General features: G+C 44.1%; 1 protein-coding gene across 1 annotated transcript; it reads right to left on the bottom strand.

The window, feature by feature from the left end:
• Nucleotides 1-576: 576 nt before the first annotated feature.
• SF3B6 (splicing factor 3b subunit 6) lies at nucleotides 577-8,492 on the bottom strand. Its single transcript, XM_077812451.1, has 4 exons — nucleotides 8,333-8,492; nucleotides 6,550-6,668; nucleotides 3,027-3,165; nucleotides 577-2,170 (listed from the first exon to the last, which is right to left on the bottom strand). The coding sequence occupies exons 1-4, from the start codon at nucleotides 8,360-8,362 to the stop codon at nucleotides 2,081-2,083; spliced, it is 378 nt and encodes a 125-aa protein (XP_077668577.1). The 5' UTR covers nucleotides 8,363-8,492; the 3' UTR covers nucleotides 577-2,080.
• Nucleotides 8,493-14,961: the final 6,469 nt, after the last annotated feature.

Genomic DNA, 14,961 nt, shown 5'->3' with positions numbered 1-14,961 from the left:
GATCTTTCTGCCAACACATCTATTTAACATGTTCCTCACCCTGCTTTAGCTAGAGACAGAGCCACAAAGAAAGTCTAGTCTGAGGCCCCGGAAGTACGGGCAGAGAAGCTGTGTCAGACTCTCCTATAGATCAAGGAATTAGAAATAGGAGACAGTCTTTCAACTCTACACGGGTGGCTCAAATTCTGGCAAGGTATGACAGAAATTACTATCTGATCACTGCTCCAATGGCCTATGTGCAATTCATCTGGTAGTTAAGTTATCACATCAAAGTATCATAACTGGCACCCTTTGCGGTAATCAAAGCAGAAGCATCAAAGACTGAATGGGCCTGGCAAAAAACCTACTCTATGGACGGCTGTTCTGTGACTCAGCAGGTCAACGTTGGAGACCAGTTCTGTCAATCTAGCTCCTTACCTGAGCACTGAAGTAGGTGTATTTATGTGTGTGTATATACATAACATACACAATTACACAAACATGTCAACATTTAAGGTCGTATGGGAGGTAGGTATACAGATACCATCATGATGGGCGCTATGTAAGATCTTACCCAAATCTTAATCATTAGTCTGATTATGTTTATACTCATCATTTAATCTTTTAATTTAACATTTGAAAGAGAAAAGACGTTATCGGTAAATTAACATGGCATATAGCAAGGCTTGCAAAACTTGTACACAAGCAACTTTTGGGTACACCATTGTTAGTTTTATTCCCTCATCAATCAAGCTAAGAGCAAGTAAGCAAATTCTGAGCACTGGCTAGTAAATTTTAAGTTTAAATACTCATTTATGGGCATTCACCATCTCAAAGGATCTTTGTTTATTTTACATTAACATTCACATTTGGCAAAACATGTCTTTAAGCGTATCAGCATCTATAAGCCAAAACAGTCTCAAGTTGTTTATTAACACTCTTCCCCTCCCCCCGCAGACCAGATTGAGTGTAACATTAATCTAAATAATTACAAGAGAAATGAAAAGCTCTCATTACAAGTACTTATAATTGAAATGGTCAACAATATCTCCTAAATTGATTTGTCTTGGGTCTCAGCTGGTTGCTGAAATAGCTAATGCAAATGAGGAAAATTTTGCCTCTGAACTCATGAGTGCTTCTCCCACTTATTTCAATGCAAGCCACAAAGGTGTAACAGAGGCAGAATTTGACCCTTGGGTCTTCACTCAACTAAGCCTGGAGTAACCCTGCAGTCATTCACTGTCATGGCAAAATTGCTGTTTCAATATAGCACATCAGCTTTCCAACCCCCACCCTCTTTTAGCCAGTCACTGGCATCAAGATGACTTCTTAGAAAACCATCTATTAGACAGTTGGATATATTTAGAGGCAATTCACGTTTATGACCATGTAATCCAGACCTCCATTTACAGTCTCAGGGAAGAGCTACACAGGACAGAGAAATTTTTGTTTAATATAAGAAGCAGCCTTATAACAAACAAGTTCCCTGTAACAAAAAGGATAGGTTGATTCAAACATTCCCATAGGGAGAAAAATAGTAACTTAGATACAATAGCACAAATGTTTGATAAGTGTCAAAACATACTAGACCCTTTTCTATACAAAAATTGTGGTTTTCCCCCATTTATTCATGGTGCCTGATTTTTATACATATATGGGATGAAACTCACTCTTATGTAGAGAGTCCACACAAGGCCACTTACCCTAACTAATGGAAGCTAAGTGGTGCAGAGTCTAGTGCAAGCCATCTAGGGTGAGGAATTTCACCAGGACTGAATCAAAAACTTGGTCATAATACTGGAAACAGACACTACGGTTATGCAACAATGACGTGGTCTCCTTGATATCCAGGAGAAAGCGTGTTCACTTGATGGAATTACTAAAATTTAAGTAATTTAGACCAAATCCAAAAGTGAACTACATTTATTTAGTAAATTGCAAACTTAAAATATCAAAGCTTCAAAATGAATAGTCTATGCATGAGGCATAGCAGTAAAAGGGTCAAATGAAAATAATCAAAACTTGATTAACAGTCCTTATGAGGTTTAGTCTGAAAACAGTGTGGCAAGAGTTAAAATAATCGTTCCAAAAGAGCTCATCTTTATTTCGGTGGATCTGTGTTTATTCCATATTTCTCCTTGAGAAGTTTCAGCTGCTCTTCTTTCTTCTTTGTGTCCATCTTTTGGAATGCCTGTAACAAAATCAACAAACTACATTAGAGAAGAATATTCTTTACAATTTATCATCTCTTACTGAGTTTTTAATAAGGCAGGGGTTCTCAAACTGGGGGTCGGGACCCCTCAGGGGGTGGCAAGGTTATTACATGGTCAGCCTCCACCCCAAAGGTGTGTTGCATCCAGCATTTATAATGTGTTAAATCTATAAAAAAGTTTTTAATTTATAAGGGGGAGTCACACTCAGAGGCTTGCTATTTGAAAAGGGGTCACCAGTACAAAAGTTTGAGAACTACTGTAATAAGGCACATTAGTTACACTTATTAGGAGATAATACTACAATTAACACAAGTTAACATGTAATTACCATAGTCTTCAATTAAGATATGGAAAAATATCATGATTTTAGGGTAAGTGAAAGTAATTCTTGTCACTACACTGTACAGCATAATTCAATACTGGACAGTGCCCCCAAGAAAATGTGGCCTAGAAATCTATATGCTTGTCACTGGGCAGAGAACCAATGTCAAGAGCTCAGAGATCATTTCTTCTAACCAAGATCTTGTCTCCTTTGGCAGGGACCCCAAAACTAAGCCTGTGGGAAGCAATGCTGCAATCTGCTCTTTACAGCCCACCTTGCTTCCCCCAGTTCAGTCCAATAAGAGTGTTCTTTGCACAAAAAAGAATCAAAGAAGTTAAAGTAAAACCCTGTTAGCTCATATAGACCATCCCTCTCCAAGTTCAGCATTGTTCTCTAGAATATTTAAATCAATAGCTGCAATAAATCCAAATAATTTTCATTTTAGACTAGAATGAAAAATTGATAACTATTAAATATGTGGTATGCTATTTTAGAAAAACAAGTGTACTTGCCCTGTTTGCATTGTAGTACAAGACAACGAGGTATCTGTTGCACACATTGAATCCTGACAGATGATCACAAGCATTCTTGGCATCAAAGATGTCTTCATAAACGACATATGCTGTTCCTCTAGTCTCTGGAGTGTTTCCACTGCAACATAAGATGTTTTAATATTAAAACAATATGAATATAAAATAATTCCACTAACAATTAGCAGTGACAGCACAGATTATGGTAACTAATACAACTTTAATAAAAACCAAGACATCTAATGACTTTTTCTAGACTTTGGTATGGAAAGCCAGGGATGTATCGCAATCTTCATTTATGCTTATTTCTGGCTCTAATTTTGTGAAGTGTGACAGCAGTAACTAGCATGCATAGTATTATATTCCAAGGTCAATTCATCTCCTCTCTAAAAATGATTATGAAAGTGCTTGCTATGCATTATGGCTGTGTCATTCTTGGGAAGCCTGAAAACTGTTACACCAATAAATTGCTTAAGAGCTCAATCTTGTATGTCAAATAAAACGTTTAAAGCTGAAGTACTGTTTGTTATACCACTTCAAGATACCAAGAACCCAAATGGACTGCTATTTCGGCATATCACACACACAGTATGTCTACGCTGCAATTAAAAACCCACAACTAGCCCGTGTTAGCTGACTCAGGCTAGGGGACTGTTTAATTGTGGTGTAGACGTTCTAGCCCGATCCCAAACGTCTACACCACAATTAAACATCCTCTTACCCTGAGCCTGAATTATCTGACACAGGGCAGCCACGGGTTTCTAGTTGCATCATAAACATACCCAAAGAAATCTACATTGGAACAATAGGTTTCAGAGTAGCAGCCGTGTTAGTCTGTATTCGTAAAAAGAAAAGGAGTACTTGTGGCACCTTAGAGACTAACCGATTTATTTGAGCTTAAGCTTTCGTGAGCTACAGCTCGCTTGCTCAAATAAATTGGTTAGTCTCTAAGGTGCCACAAGTACTCCTTTTCTTATTGGAACAATAGTGCCTCAACCACAAAAACTGTGCTGACAGTAGATACCAGAGCTTAATGTTCCCTTTCTGTTATCTTATTTGTATTGAATTTAAACAAAACCAGTTCTCAATACACAATGAATCAATTAGTGCTTTGCAGACATTTCTTTCAAGATGAAATCCTTCACTTATAACTAAGCATAAATAAAGGAAAAACCTTCATGTTTTAATCTCAAAAGAATATTCAGTATCCTAATAACTAGCAGCTAGACCAGTTTATGTTGTGACGTGTTGGACCTGATAAATTAAGCAAGGTCTGGGACACTTAGTATTTAAGTGTTCATTGGAGATCTTACATCCATCAGCACAGGAATTTGTGTTGCTGACCAGACACAGGATACTCTTCCCTGATTGAATGATAATGAAGTTTACTCATAACTATATTCACTCTAGCTTTCCTTTGTTCGATTTAATCTCACAGTTCCTACTTATACCCTTTTCGGTTATCTTAAATAACAATTCTCCTTGTCTACAAGTTAGAAGGGTAGGAAATTTTGCTTGTCTAGCCATGCTACTCATTTAATTTTTCTACTCATTCAACTCAGTCCATTTTTGTTAATCTTTCCTAAATTTCTTTTAATATGTCAAGTTTTCTGGTATTGAGATAGCTAGAACTGTATGCTGTTTTCTAGGTATATCAACTCTATTTTCAGCATGTAGTAGGAGGCCTGCCATTTATGCAATCTGACTGTTGAGAATGTTATGCCTAGCTAATTTGCTGTCCAGTATTCAATGTATCTGTCTAAGTCCTGTTAACATAAGAATGGCCATAGTGGGTCGGAACAATAATCCATCTAGCTCAGTATCCTGTCTTCCAATTGTGGCTGGTGCCAGATGCTTAAGAGGGAGAGAACAGAACAGGGCAATTTATCAAATGATACATCCCTTGTCATCCAGTCCCAGCTTCTAACAGTCAAGAGGTTTAGGCACACCCAGAGCATGGGGTTGCATCCCTGACCACCTTGGCTAACAGCCATTGATGGACCTATCCTCTATGAACTTATCTAGTTCTTTTTTGAACCCTGTTATATTTTGGCCTTCATAGCATCCCATGGCAATGATTTCCACAGGTTGACTGTGTGTTATGTGAAGAAGTACTTCCTTATATTTGTTTTAAACCTGCTGCCTATTAATTTCACTGGGTGGCCCCTGGCTCATGTGTTATGTGAACAGGTAAATTAACACTTCCTTATTCACTTTCTCCACACGATTCATGATTTTATGGACCTCTATCATATCCCCCCTTAGTCATTTCTTTTCTAACCTGAACATTTCCAATCTTTTTAATTTCCCCTCATATAGAAGCTGTTCCATATCCCTAATCATTTTGGTTGGTGTTCTCTGCAGCTTTTCCAATTTTATATATATTTTTTTTGAGATGGGGCGACCTGCATGCAGCAGGTGTATAATGGATTTATATAGTGGCATTATGATATTTACTGTCTTATTATCTATCCTATTTCTAATGGTTCTTAACATTGTTAGCTTTTTTTGACTACTGCTGTCACACTGAGTGGATGTTTTCAGAGAACTATCCACGATGACTCCAAGATTTCTTTCTTGAATGGTAACTGCTAATTCAGACCCCATCATTTTGTACATATAGTTGGTATGGTTTTCCAATATGTATTACTTTGCATTTATCAACACTGAATTTCATCTCCCATTTTGTTGCCTGGTCACCCAGTTTTATGAGATCCCTTTGTAACTCTTTGCAGTCAGTTTATATTATTTAGTCTCCATTGGAATTATCATTCCCAATTCAGTACAGTTTACACTGCATCAATGCATTTCACATCTATTCTCTTCTTTAAGTGATTAGCCTGTGCTATCTTATGGAGAGAACAGACTACAATATTTATATCTCCTCCAGTTTGACTTCAAAGGCAGCTCTATGATTCACTTAAAGAGAACCTTAAAGTTCCACAAAGCCAAGACTGTTAGATCAACAGTATTTACTGTAATATTGTAAATTCCCACTAGGTAGAAGGGTCTGTTTTCTCCAAAATAACTCTTTAAATATTTTAAAGTGAAAAATAGCCATGAACTTTGTTCACATTGACCTCTGTCTTTGATACACTTAAACTATGAACCAAATTTGTTCAAAAGCCACTAGGAAAAATGGCAGATCATAGTCAGTGAATGTTTTTATTACATGTTTTTACTGAGTACTAACAAAAATGAAATGCACTATATACGAGTTCTTCACTAGATTGCTGGTTTGTCTAGTAGAGAGAAATAGAGTCATATGGTTTATTTCACCTCCCATTGCACAACCCAATATCGTTTTCCCCTACCTTTCAACTTTTATCTGCTATGAGTACACTTGCCAGAGAGTCTAGTATGCTTACAGCTAAAGTCAAAATAGAGGAGTTTGGCATCATATTTCTGCAGAAAATGTCCTGCTGCTCACACTGATGGATATTTAGAACACTTCCTACAATTGTACCCGATACTTACTGCTACGTTTTATAATTAAAAGACTTACACTCTGATTTGCCGAATAGGTCCATATTTTCCAAAAATATCATACATTTCCTCAGCTGTAATTTTGTATGGTAAGTTTCTGATATATAAAATCCGATTGACTTCAGGAGGCAGCCGAATCTAAAATAGAGACCAGTTACATTTAGAATACTCACTTCCAGAATTAATGCATCAAATGTAAATATCTCCCAGTTACCATACACCTTCGGTCTCACAGACCCTTTTGTGATCACACAACATCCATTAACAACTGCAGCACTTGCTTGCATGGAAAAACATTAGGAAAGAATTTGAGGTATCTGTAGCTCTATTGTAATGCAATTTAGTGGCTGGAAACCAGGAGAGTAGTACCTGGTGACCAGCCATCTCTTTGTGGACCACAGACTAGTTTGAGACCCTATGGTCTCTAAGTAAATGAACAGAGTCTAAGGTCAGAAGGGACCACTAGGATCATCTAGTCTGACCTCCCGCAAAACACAGGTCACAGAACTTCCCCAAGTAATTCCTGTTTGAACTACAGAATATCTTTTAGGAAAACATCCAGTCTTGATCTGAAAATTGCTAGTGATGGAGAAGCCACCACAATCTTTGGTAAACCGTTCCAGTGTTGGAACCCTCTCTGTTAAAAACGTATGCCTTTTTTCAAGTCTGAGGGCAGGTCTACACTACCACTTATGTTTATATAATTGATGTTGCTTGGGGGTGTGAAAAAGTCACCCTCCCCCTACACCCCCGAGTGACGCAAGTTACATCAACCTAAACACCGGTGTGGACAGCACTTTGTCGGTGGGAAACGCTCTCCTGTGGACATAGCTACTGGCTCTTGCAGAGGTGGAGTAATTATGCAGATGGAAAATCTCTCTACTGTTGACATGCAGCGTGTCTGGTGAAGACGCTCTATCGGTGCAGCTGTGCCAATGTATCACTTCTAATGTAGACTAGCCCTGAATTTGGCTAGCTTAAGAACCAGTGGTTGGAAAGTTGATTTCCCTTTGCTTGTAACACTGAAGAGCCTATTATCAAATATTTGTTCCTCTTATGGGTGTTTACACTCCGTGGCTCAAGTCACCCCTTAACCTTGTCTTTGTTATGCTTAACAGATTGTGCTCCTTGAGTTGATCACTATACAGGATATTTTTCAACCCTTTGATCACTTGCACTGATCTTCCCATATGTACATAATTTCCAGTCTTGACGCTCTGCCTTGGGGCTTTTGATGAGCCACTTAAAGTCTCTGCCAATGCATCAGAGCAATAACGCCTCTCAGCTAGGTAATTATTTGGCTCTCTCAGGGGAGTGTCCCATGACACAATACGGGGGTAACGGGATGAGATACTACGGTCTGTGACAAGCAGGTCGGACTAGATCACCTAAGGGTCCCCTCTGCCCTCAAACCCCAGGACACGGGTGCGAAGTGCGTTGGCGGCACAGGACCAGAGGCTGCGAAGCGCCACACGGGGGAGCCACAGACCTGGTGCACGCAGCTGCCCCACAACGCGCCTCCGGGAGCTCGGCCGGGGCCTGATCCTGGGGGCCTGCTCGGAGCGCGGAACAAGCCGACCCCCAGCCCGGCTCAGCCGGGACGCCCCGCACCCGACCCCCACCGCCGCGTGAGCCCGTGGTCCCTGGGGCTGGCGGTTTGGGCGCCGGACAAGCCAGCGAGACGCTTCCCCGCGCGGAGGGCGCGCCTCAGCCGGGCGCGGGGAGGGGGGCAGGCGGGGCCGGCCGGAGCCGCCCGGGGCTGGGGGCAGCCGCGTTTCCCGCTCGGCGGCGGCACGACTCACGTTGGCTCGCTTGGCCGCTTGCATCGCCATGGTGCCGGGCGGGTCGGGGGCCTTGGCCTCGCAGAGAAACAGCGGGAGCGCCTCCGCCTCGCTCCTCCTCACTCCGACAGGCAGGCCCGGTGCTATCCCAGCCTGCACCGCGCGTGGGCGCGCCGGAAGTGACGCATCTCAACCAGATAGGGACGAAAGAAGCCAGTCAGGTTAGCGGTGGGGAGGGCGGGGAGAAATGACGGCGAGGGTCATGTGACTTTGGCCGCTGGTGTGCCGGGCGCGGTCGTTCATTTGCCTCTTACGGCTGCCGGTGCCGTTAGAGCCTCTGGCCCCTCTATCCCCCACGGTTGCCCCTCCCCACTCGACCTCCCCCGGCCTCTACCCGCTCCCCCCCCATGGCCCCTCCCTCACCCTTCCGCCCTCCGGCTCCTCCCCCCACCACCCCTGACCCACCTGTGCCCCTCCCCTCTCTCTCCACAGTACCCCGCCCCACTCCTGGTCCTCGTCCCTCCACCCCCCGCCCCGTCTCACCACCTCACCCGCCTGCCACCCGCCTCCCTCCTCACTTCCCCTCTGTTCCTGCCTGTCGTGTTTGAATGGAATAAGACATGATGTAAATAACTGCCCCAGCTGAAGCTTTCTGTAAGTAGGACGATCCATCAGGTCTTACCACAGCACTGTACAGCTCAGCGCAAGGAACCGTACCTCTGAGGCTAGAGAATTGAGGCAGCTTACTTCAGTTCACTTCTAGCTAGCTGCCCAATATTCACCCCTTTCTATACCGCGTTAGAAGCTTTGTCCTGGCTGGTGTTGTTGACCTCAGGGATGCCAAGCTCTTGTTTTGTACATCACTTCCCCTCTCCAAGGGCTTTCCTCCTTGGTGCTGCTGCTGCCATTACTCCCCACAACTTGAGAGCTGGGCTAAAAATTGCAGCATAGATATTTGGGCTCGGGCCTGGGCTCTAAGACCTACTCCCTTGTAAGGTTTCAGAGCCATGACTCCAGCCCAAACCCAAATGTCTGCACTGCAATTTTTAGCCCTGCAGCCTGAACTCGGTGAGCTGAAAACAGCTGACCTGGGCCAGCCATAGCCATACCATGGGTCTTTTACTGCAGTGTGGATGTAGCCTAGTTGAAACACAACAGCAACTTCATAGGAGAAGAATGCAGACTTTTCCTAAATAATGATCATGAATACCAGTGCAATTGTCGGGTTACCCAAACATTCTCACCATTGGTGAACTCCAGTGAGGGCTGCGGGAAGCAGCATGGGCCTAGGGATGTGCTGGCCGCCGTTTCCCGCAGCCCCCATTGCCCGGGGACGGTGAACTGCGGCCAGTGGGAGCTGCGATCGGCCAAAGCTGCGGACGCTGCAGGTTAAACAAACCATCCCGTCCCACCAGCGGCTTTCCTTGGTGGCCCATGTGCCAAAGGTTGCTGATCCCTGTTGTAGGGTGCTCTTTGTGGATGTGCCCCTCATGCCTGCATGGAAGTTCATTGACTTCAAAGAACTCCATGTGAGTGAAGAAATCCACCAGCATGGAGCTGATGGCGGGATCAGTGCTCAAGCTGCCAAGGTACATTGGCCTGTAAAATAATTGACAAAGGCAAAGAGTGAAACATAATTTTAAACATCTCAGTAGAGGGAGCAAGAATAATTTATTTAATCTGTATAAAGTTTTATCTAACCTCAGATTTGTGATTCAGCCCTTTAGCTGCCAATGTAAAGATACAGTAAAACAGCAGCAGGTTGATTTGAGACAGAAAATTATTATAGGTTTAAAAACCTCTTGATTCATTCTCCTTAGCAGGGGGATTCCTCTGTGCCTTACTTGCTCTAGGAATCTCATGATTTCTCCTACTAACTGTTGCAGTCCTGTGGGTGCTAAGTGACTTTCTCTCCTCATATGTGCTGTTTCTTGATTCCTCTGCTTTGGCTGTATCTGTCAAGATGTGAAGCGTGCATAAACTGGTACAGAGTCAGCCTGCCTGGCAGCTTTAAGTCAGAAAAGATTCTCCATTGGTGCAATGGGAAGGGCAACAAGAGACGGGAAATCACAGAGGGGCTCATCTTCTGTATTATCTACTGAATGCTAAAGGTGTGCCCAGCACTGTACAGAATATGGAGGAGAATGGATCACTGCCCCAAGGAGCCTACAATCTTAGGCCCTAATCCTGCAAACTCTTAAGCATCTGTATGACTTTACTCACACAGAGTTGTCCCATTGATTTAAAATACAAATGTTACCAATGAATGTCATTTTAACAAAACTACCCACAGGACTAACGTTATGAAGATACTTAAGTGCTTGCAGGATTAGGGCCTGGGATGAGAAAACAATACACAATTGAGACACACAGAACACCGGGAAATTGATTCACCACATGTCACTGCAGGGGTTAGTTTATGATGATTAAACATTTCTCTAAATGATTAATTCTCAGCTGCATTAATCAGGCACAGAAATTGCAAAGAAAGCCAACCCTGAAATAATGGGAGTCTTACAGAGATCCACCAGACACCTTCCCACAAGACAGTTTGCTCCTGCTTTGTGCATTTTCATCTTTATTGTGCATGTTAAAGTGAATGATGAAAATTAGCAAATCAATGCACATCATCAGTGTGAAATTTAAACAATAAACAAATAAAAATTAAAGATGTTATACTCATTCCTTAATCCCTCTACTTTTATTCATGATTTTTCAGAACACATTTTTACACGTGCTTTTTTCTCTTCATTCCCTAGGCAAAATGATTGTTGACCTGGCTTCTGGACTCTGAATTCTGCAAGATGGGTTTATTTAACAAATTATTTTTAACTGTTGAGCTTGTTGAGAGTATAAGGTAGGAAACTGAATCACAAGTCCACCCAATTTAGGCGTAATCAATTTGCACCTTTATTTATAAATTTTCAGACAGAATTATTGTCACGTATAGTGTCAGAACATATATTTATGCCTGACGATAAATAGATGAGATCAGGGCCATAACTGGGGCGGGGCAAATGGGGCAGTCACCCGGGCAAACAGCCATTGGGGTGGGAAAACGGGCTGGCGGGGAGGGGCATGCAGGGTCACGTGTTCCGCCCCATCTCCGCAATTTCTGCCTTCCATTTAGCACAGGGGTTTACAAACTATGGGGCATGCCCCCCACAATTTAAAAACTGTTGCCTCCTGCCAGGAGCTAGCGTATTGGAAGATGGTGGGAGCCGCCAGGTCTGCTCTTTATGGCTGGGCGCTCCCCAGGCAGGGTGGGTGGCACAGCCAGTGGTGGATTAGCCACTGGGCCAACGGGGCCTGTTCCCAGGGTCCCTGGCCAATTGGGGAGCCCTGGAAAAATGGGCACCCCTGCGCCCCGATCCACTCCACCTGCACAGCGCTCCTTCCTGGGAGCGGGGTTGGGGCACACGGGCTTGACCCGCTCTGTCCAGCCCCGCGCCCCAACCCTGCTCCCCCCGGCAGGAGCACCAAGCGGGCGGATGGAGCAAGGTAAGCCCCCGTGTGCCAACCCCACTCCCCTCCCAGCAGGAGCGCTGGGGGGCGGGGCAGGAGGGACTGCAGGTGGAAGTCTTGCTGCTCTTTCCACACTTATTAACTCAGGATCATGGCTGTCTCCAACACCCGAACCTTGAGTTGCTGCACCTCACTGTGTGGAAGCTCCATGGCTGAACCTGATAGAGCTTTCTTGCTCAGATCAGGTTAGACATGCACTTGGTGAACACTCAAAGTGCTGCCGACAGGCCGAACGGGAGGACTGTGAACTGGTAGTGGGTGCTGTTCACCACAAACCTGAGGTACTTTCTGTGGGACGGAGTTATTGCTATGTGAAAGTACGTGTACTTCAAGTCAAGGGTGGCATACCAGTCTCCTGGATCCAATGAAGGGATGATGGAGGCCAAAGAGACGGTGAGGAACTTGAGTTTCTTCACGAACTTGTTGAGTTCTCGCAGGTCTAGGATGGGCCTGAGCCCACCTTTGGCTTTCGGTATTAGGAAATACTGGGAATAGAAGCCCTTGCCGTTCAGCTCCTGAGGAACCTCTTCCATTACTCCTAGCAATAGGAGCGAATGCACTTCCTGTATGAGGAGCTGCTGGTAAGGGTCCCTGAAGAGGGACGTGGAAAGGGGGATGGAAGGGCAGGAGGGCACAGAATTGGATGGAGTATCCCCTCTCTACCGTGCAGAGCACCCAGCGGTCCGAAGTGATACGGAACCATGCACAGTAGAAAGGGGATAATCGAGACAAAAAGGTAAGGCGGGGTGGAACCAGTTCTTGCTCTGGTGCGCCTTCCTCGACCACATCTTCAAAAGGCCTGTTTCGGGCCTGAAGGTGCCTTGGATTGGCCAGAGCCGTGGCCTGAGGCAGGTGTGGCCTCTTTCTACCACTTCAGTTTCTCCTCTGGGAACTATCCTGTCGGTTCAGTTGTTGGTAGAACCATGGAGGAGGTTTCAGCCTGAAATGCTTCCACTGCATGGTGGGAGTGTGGAGGCCCAGCGATTTGAGGGTGGCTCTTGAGTCTTTAGACTATGACGCCGTTTAGGAAAACTGCATCACACCCTCAAAGGGGAGGTCCTGAATGGTCTGTTGGACCTTGTATGGCAGACCAGAAACTTGGAGCCAGGAGCCCCTTCTCATGGCCACCCTTGTAGCCATGACTCTCGTGGCGGCATCAGCACCGTCCAGTGCAGCCTGGAGGGAAGCTTGAGAGATTAGCTTGCCCTCTTCAACCAAGGCCGAAAACTCGACACAGGAGCCTTGGGGGAGCAGCTCTGCAAATTTTTCCATGGCCTGCTGGTTCGAAATTCTGAGCTGCAGTCCATCCGTAGAATAGGGCCCCAGGGACCGCCCGAGCAGCAGCCAGTGTGGCTGACCCCAGGGACCGCCTTAGTAGCAGTCCCAGGGGCAACCAGAGCAGCAGCAGGTCGGCAGCTCCCAGCAGTGGTCCCAGGGGCGACTGGAGCAGCTGCTGCTCGGTGGCCCTGGCAGTTGGTGGCGCTGGCCCTGGGTCCCGCCCCCAAGATTTAGTCAGGGGTATTTATAGTACAAGTCATGGACAGGTCTATGACTTTTACTAAAAATACCCATGACTAAATGGTAGCCTTAAATATCAATAAAGCTCATGTTAGATGGATTAATAACTGACTGACAGATCTCAAAAAAGTAGAGAGACTCATCACTGAATGGGAGTTTCTGATGGAGTTCTGCAGGGTTTGGTTCTAGGCCTGTTGCTATTCAACATTTTCATCAACAATCTGGAAATAGATAAAATCACAGCTGATAAAATTTGCAAATGACAGAAAGATTGTCAGAATGGTAAATAAAGATGAGGATGGGGCAGTCATACAGACTAATCTGGGTTGCTTGGTAAACTGTGCTCTGTCAAACAACATGCATTTTAACTCAATCAAATGCAAAAAAACATCTAGGAACAAGGAGTGCAGGCCATACCTACCGAATGGGGGACTGTATTTTGGAAAGAAAGGACTCTGAAAAGGATTTGGGGGTTATAGTAGACAAGCAACTCAACATCTGCTCCCAATGTAATGCTGTGGCAAAAAGAGCTAATGTAATTCTTATGGTAGTGGTGAGACTTATACTGGAATTCTGCATACGGTTCGGCTATGTATATTTTAAAAAGGATGCTGGAAAACTCTGACGGGGTGCAGAAAAGAGCCACAAAAATAATTTGAAGGCTGGAGAAAATGCTGTACAGTGAGAGACTTAAAGAGATCAATCTGTTTATCTCATCAGAAAGAAGATTGAGAGGCAACTTGATTACAGGTGAATGCTACTTTGTTACGTGAGCTGTAGCTCACGAAAGCTTATGCTCAAATAAATGTGTTGGTCTCTAAGGTGCCACAAGTACTCCTTTTCTTTTTGTTACGTGAGTAACTTAACTGGGAGAAAATACGGGTACTAAAAAGGTCTTGAATCTAGGGGAGAAAAGCATAACAAGAACCCATGGCTGGCTGGAACAGGAAATCAGACAAAATCAAAGTAGAAATTAGGCACAATTTTTTAAAAATGAGGGTGATTAACCATTGGAACAAACTACCCAGAGCAGTGGGAAGGGGATTCTCCTTCTCTGGATGACTTCCAATCCAGACAGTAGGCCTTTCTGGAAATTATGCTTTAGGCAAACAAAAGTTATTGGGCTCAATGCAGAGATAATTGTGTGGAATGTAATGGCCTGTGCTACGCAAGAGGTCAGACTAGATGATGTAATGGTCCTTTCTGGCCTTAAACACTATGAATATATCTTTCAATGGCAGTGCAAATAGATGGGTATAAACATGGCATTTTATTCAAGACATTCCAAGGCATCCAATGCAATTTTGAGCTTACATTGAACTACATGTTCATGCAACACATTTCATTAATCTACTCCGTTTTGATGCTGTGTATATGGTACATGTCCTGTGAGAGATGCCCCACAGCTCAGAGAAATTAGCTGCTTTCTTACTAGGAGATTGGGTAAAACAAAAAACAAGATAGTGTTAAAATGAAGAAAAACACCTTAACTCAGTCTCTTGAGAACATCACCCAACTGTACTTTTGATTATATGAAGTTATAGTTTTTGGGCCTGATCCTATGATGTGCTGGGCACCATCAACTCCTACTGGAGACATGGAGAAAG

Source organism: Eretmochelys imbricata, chromosome 3 (assembly GCF_965152235.1).
Source record: "Eretmochelys imbricata isolate rEreImb1 chromosome 3, rEreImb1.hap1, whole genome shotgun sequence".
Taxonomy (NCBI): domain Eukaryota; kingdom Metazoa; phylum Chordata; order Testudines; family Cheloniidae; genus Eretmochelys; species Eretmochelys imbricata.
Note: the sequence above shows the minus strand (reverse complement) of the source record. Positions and strands in the feature narration are given on the sequence as shown.